Source organism: Mesoplodon densirostris, chromosome 4 (assembly GCF_025265405.1).
Source record: "Mesoplodon densirostris isolate mMesDen1 chromosome 4, mMesDen1 primary haplotype, whole genome shotgun sequence".
NCBI classification, from domain to species: domain Eukaryota; kingdom Metazoa; phylum Chordata; class Mammalia; order Artiodactyla; family Ziphiidae; genus Mesoplodon; species Mesoplodon densirostris.
The window spans coordinates 90,444,383-90,450,382 of NC_082664.1; the positions used below are offsets into that span (position 1 = coordinate 90,444,383).

General features: G+C 44.1%; 1 protein-coding gene across 1 annotated transcript in view; it reads left to right on the forward strand.

Moving 5' to 3' along the window:
• Positions 1–5,227, forward strand: part of SQOR (sulfide quinone oxidoreductase) — a 52,532-nt gene extending 47,305 nt beyond the window's left edge. The window contains exons 7-10 of the mRNA XM_060098356.1: positions 871–1,054; positions 3,111–3,178; positions 3,476–3,654; positions 4,889–5,227. Of these exons, the coding sequence (XP_059954339.1) occupies positions 871–1,054; positions 3,111–3,178; positions 3,476–3,654; positions 4,889–4,946 (489 nt within the window). The 3' untranslated portion in view covers positions 4,947–5,227. The remainder of the gene's footprint in view (positions 1–870; positions 1,055–3,110; positions 3,179–3,475; positions 3,655–4,888) is intronic.
• Positions 5,228–6,000: the final 773 nt, after the last annotated feature.

Consider the following 6,000-nt stretch of genomic DNA (forward strand, 5'->3'; position numbering starts at 1 on the left):
GTGAACATTTAAATCAATTTGATATTGCTAGATGGAGTTTAATAAATGAAAGGAATAAAAAGGATAAACTGCAAAATATCATGTAAACAAAAAAGAACAAAATGTCATGTAAACAAAAAAGAACAAAAAAAGAACAAAAAAGAACATTACATAAACAAAAGGGTTAAATGAGCCATTAGAACTGACCAGGTTTGGTTAGTGCCCTATTGCCAAAGGTAACCCTGATATAGGTTTTTGGAAAAAAAATCCACCCTGCCTCCCACATGGTTCAGTAAACCCAACACTGAATCAGACCCCACCTTCTTCAGAGTGCTAGGCAATATTCTTGCCACCTTTATTTCACCTTAAATTGGTGTTTTGATGATTTCCTTTATGTATTTTGAGTGTTGGCCCACATTTGGGAATGGTGCCCACTTACGAGCTCCTAACATGGCCTTTACAAGTTTCAGGTGCTCTGAGAACCTCTTTGCAGAATAAAACTGAAGTTACCAGACTTTACAAGTTGACAGCTGAGGGTCAGGGAGAGAGCAACTGAGATACACCCCCTGCTTTGTTTTAGTAATAAATAGAAACATCAATGAGTTCTTTCAAAATGTTAGTGAGGTTTACTCCAGTATTTCGGATTCCCCCATGCCTACTGCCCAAGGGATCACGTGCCCTCTGTATAGGGAGACCATGTCAGTTATTTTATCACCACATTGCACAGGAGCATGTAAAATCTTGGAGTGGGTGTGGATCAGTATGAGCACTAACTTACACTGCTCAGTGCAGCCATAGTACAGTGTGTGGGTTAGGGAGTTAGGACGGGAGCTTGTGGGGCTATAGAAATCACAGAAGAAACACACGTTTGGATGCTCTCCTTTTTTGCAGTATGAAATGCTTCACGTTACACCACCAATGAGCCCACCAGATGTCCTCAAGACAAGTCCTGTGGCTGATGCTGCTGGCTGGGTGGATGTGAATAAAGACACACTGCAGCACAAGCGGTACCCAAATGTGTTTGGGATTGGGGACTGCACCAACCTGCCAACGTCAAAGACCGCTGCTGCTGTAGGTAAGACCATGAGCTGTGTTTCTTCCCCACTCAACATGATGTCATCCTAAGGCACCGTCATAACAAAAACAAAAGTTGGGCACAAGTGGCATTTCATTATGTGCTAATTATATTAATGAAGATACATTTCATTATCTTCATTAATAACGAAGAAACTTTTGTGGCCTAAAAATGACTTTGGCCTCCCCAGCACAGAAGCAAGTTGTCAGTGAACCTAGTGTTGTGTAAAGAAGAAAGTATCTGTTGAGTGCTTTGCACCTCATCTGCCTTTTCTCTGTCAGAGGGGTGGTTTTCAGGGGATGGGGCATTAGAGAGAGAGAGGTACCGCTTTTCCAGCTCTCTAGAATTCTGTTACTTCTCATATTGCCGTGCTCGCATCCCTGGCCTTCTTTGCCCCCAGTGCCAGGCAGGTTGGCTATTTTTCTTCTGCCTGAAACACCGTAAAACTAGGGAAGCATTTGTTTCCCCAGAAAACACATGTAAGTCAATGAAAGCTTGCAGAGCAGAAAATTGCACTGTTAAGACAGATACAGTGGAGAGTGCCCTGATTGGTACATGATTAAGGCCTCAGCCTGGGAAACTAAATTCTTCATGTCGATGTTCTGCTCTAGCAGTGATGGAGGGAATTGCCTTTTAGATTCTGTTTTCTGTAGACAGGGACTGTCTTCTTTAGATGCTATGAAACACGGACCTCCCTGCTGACGGGTATGGGAGCATTTTGTGTGAATTACACACCTGCCAAACATGTGTTACTTCTGCTTGACTACGTCAACCTAAGAAAGACTTTCTAGGAAATCCACTGAATGTCTTTTTCATTATTATTATTACTATTTTAAAATTTATTTTTGGCTGCGTTGGGTCTTCGTTGCTGCGCGTGGGCTTTCTCTAGTTGCGGTGAGCGGGGGCTACTCTTTGTTGCGGTGCGTTGTGGCGCGCGGGCTTCTCATTGCTGTGGCTTCTCTTGTTGCAGAGCGTGGGCTCTAGGTGCGCGGGCTTCAGTAGTTGTGGGACGTGGGCTCAGTAGTTGTGGCTCACAGGCTCTAGAGCACAGGCTCAGTAGTTGTGGTGCATAGGCTTAGTTTCTCCGCGGCATGTGGGGTCTTCCTGGACCAGGGCTTGAACCCGTGTTCCTTGCATTGGCAGGCGGATTCTTAACCACTGCGCCACCAGGGAAACCCGTCTTTTTCATTATTAACAGTAATTTCCCCCCAATTTTTCATTTCAAAAATCTCAAATCTATGAAAAATTTGAAAGTACAGTAAATACCCATATACCCTTCAGGTATTAACCAGTTATTAAGATTTTGTGACTAACATAATAATTAACCAATAAATTAATATTTTGCTTGATCACTGTGTACCTTTTTTGGTTGAGTCATTAGAAAGTAAGTTTTGACATCCTGGTACTTCACCCTCAAACACTTCAACCTCTATCTCCTAAGACAAAGCACTTTCTCCTCTGTACCCACAAGACCATTATCATGTCCAAGAAACTGAACATTGTATTATAAAATCATCAATACCATCTAGTTTGAATTTCTCCATTTTCCCTAAAAATGTCCTTTATAGCTTTCCCTGTCCCCCGGCCCCAATCCCCCTTAAATTCATGAGCCAGTCAAGGGCCACACTCTGTATTGGTTGTCCTGTCTCTTTGGTTTTCTTTAATCTACAAGCCTCTGACATTTGTGTTTTTGTTTTTTTTTTTTACTTTCATGACACTGGCATTTTTGAAGAGTCCAGGCCGGTTATCTTGTAGAACATCCCACAATTTAGAACCGTTCAGTAGTTTTTGATGATCAGATTCAGATTATACGTTTCGGCAAGACTTGCACAGTGAGGCCGTGTGCCTCCCACTGTGTCATCTCAGGAGCCCCTCATGTTACTTTGTCTTGTCCCTGATGAAGCTAGATTTCACCACTGGGTTAAGAGTTGTGCTCTAGTTACAATCTGGAGGGATGGGGTCTTCTTAACTTGTTCACATTAAACTTATTTGCAAATTAGTTTTCAGGGAAAATCTAGATGCTTATGTTTTTCTGATTTCTCCATTTCTCATGTAGCTGCCCAGTCAGGAATACTTGACAGAACAATTTCTCTGATGATGAAGAATCAAACACCAGTGAAGAAGGTTTGTATGCCTTGTAAGAATCACTGTCTCAATTTACCATCTTCCATTCTGCATGAAAACCGTGTTTTCCCACAATTTTGCCACTTTCTGAATTAGTTTCTCTAATATGGGCACTTCAGTTTTTGCCTTTAGTGTATTTGTGTTATATAATTTCTATTTTTTAACTCTACAAAAAATTAGAATATACAAAAAAAGAAAAAAAATTACAACTGCTCAGAGTAAATAATAAATTCTAAAGTATCTACATAGCACCATAAAAGAAGCCACTTTCCAACTCTGTCTTACGGCCAATTTTAGTATGATGGCTACACGTCGTGTCCGCTGGTGACTGGCTACAACCGTGTTATTCTCGCGGAATTTGACTACAACGCTCAGCCCCTGGAAACCTTCCCCTTTGACCAGAGCAAAGAGAGGCTTTCCATGTACCTCATGAAGGCTGACATGATGCCATTCCTGTATTGGAATGTGATGCTAAGGTCAGTGCATTGCCTGGGGGAGAGGCACAGCTGTTAGCAGATCGCACCGACTTGTGCAGGGTGGTTGTTTCCAAAAGGCCTTCCAGCTTCAGGAGATATGACCCCGAGCAGGACTGGCGAAAGGGAACCACCTTCCTGTGCCAGGTCTCATAGATTAGTGATGGCCGCCTGAGAAGGGTTCTGAAGCCTCAGCCAGATGTGGTGGGAAAGAGGTTGCCCTGGGTGAGGGAAGGGAGCCCTAGCACAGCTACCACCCACAGGGGATGCAGCCTGTTGTCTTCATTATTGGCAGTGACCGAGTCTTCTGTCTTCCAGTTTCTGGTTCTCTCTTGTTGCTGGATAAATAATAGTAATCATCATAGTAAATCACTTTGACATGTCAAGTACTTTATCATCTGCTACTTTGCCTTTGTTTTTATTATGTTATAGGACAAAGAAAACATAGCGATTAAGAGCATAAGCTTTGGAGTCTGACCTTTGTCTGAATCACGTGTCTGCCATTTACTAGCTGTGTGTCCTAGGGCCAGTTGCTTAAACTCTCTGTGTTTAAGTTTCTCATCTGCAAAATGAAAGTAACATTGTCTTCCTCACAGGATGGGGAAGAATGAGACAATACATAAAGAGACAGCTATGTAGTAGGCATTCAAGTAGTAAACAGAGTACCAAACTTAATAATTCCTCTTTTATTGTTGCAAAAAAAATGATCTCATTTGACTTTCCTAAACCCTTTAAGAAAAGTAAGTCAGAATATCGATAACAGTGTTTTTCAGCCAGGGGTGGTTTTGCTCCCCAGGAGACGTTTGACAACATCTGGAGATACATTCTGTTGTCACAACTGGAGGGGATGCTACTGGCATCTAGTGAGCAGAGGCCAAGGATGCTGCTAAACGAGACAGCCTCCACCACAAAGAAGTATCTGGTCCAAAATGTCAATAGGGCTGAGGCTGAGAAACCCTGACCTACACTTAATTCATGAGCAAGTGAAAGTAGAAAGGATTGCAGTCTGCACGTAGTAGGGGCTTTGTTTGGCTGAATTGAGTCAGCATGTTCAGGCTCACATAGCAAGTCAGTGTCAAAGCCAGGACTTGTCCCCTCCTAGTCCTGGGATCTTTCTACTTTGCTGTCAGTCTTGCTGTATGGTCTGGTACGTGTTTTGTGTGAGCAGCCAGAGGGCTGGCCGAAGTCACCCCCATCTTTTCCGACGCAAAGAACTTTTCTGTGTCATTTCTTACAGGGGTTACTGGGGAGGACCAGCCTTTCTGCGGAAGTTGTTCCATCTGGGTAGGAGCTGAGGATGGCTCAGCTTCTGGATGGCTTGGAGGGATGGCCATCCATCCTTGGATGGCTCCTGGACCAAAATCACAGCCACTGATTGACCGCGAGCAGCATGAAGAACTCAAAATCTAACCCCGTAAAGAATTTACTGCTGGATGATGGTGATCAGACGCCTCCCTTTTCAGTCCCTCTGGACAGCCACCATGCAGGCTGCCCAGGATGAGCTTGATTCTTTGGAAATACGCAAATGAAAGAATAGACTTCTATTTTTTAAATAAAAGCTCGCCCTTGATTGACATTCTGTGAGAAAATTCTATCTTGACTAGTGGAATGAAAAGTTATGGCCCTGGGGAGGAAAAGATGGTAGTGGTGGGATAGCTTACCTGTTATCTACTTCGAGTATTCAACTGATAGCGGGCATAATTTCACCAGAGCCTGTTTGGATTTACAGAAAACAAGAGTCATTCCAGGGAGAATAGTATTTCAAACAGTGTCTGTGAAAGCCCCAAAGACGTGCGGCCTAGAACCGGTGCTGCGGGGGCAGTGGACCGAGAGCCCGGTTGCCGCCCCTCTGCTCTGCCACCACGTTCACGCGGAGGCCACGTTCTCCTAGCCAGTGACTGATGCGGGGAGGGGGGTGGGCACTCATGCTGGCCTATTCCTACAGGATGTGGAACTCTTCTTCCTGGCAACTTTGGCTCCAGGATTTCCCATTAGCCTGGCTGAAACTTTCTCGGGACTGCATCAAGCCTGAGGCGGTTCTCTCCCATCCCTCCTTCCTTCCCCTCCTCCTTTCCCAGGTGTCCCTGCCGAATCATGGTCTGAAAGCCCTCCCTTGCCTTCTCCCGTTCCTCCTTCTTTAGCCTTGACAGACATTTCCCCCAATAAATCTCTTGCAAATCTAATTCTCTCATGGCCCCTGCTTTGCAGAGAACACACACACAGCGAGGATGGCGTTGATTCAATCCCAATTTTGGCCAATAAAATTTCGAATGAGATCACATTGGAAATATTGCAGGAAGTAGTTCCAGTTTATTTGGAAGCTTGCAGTTTCAGTTCAGTCTGGTATTT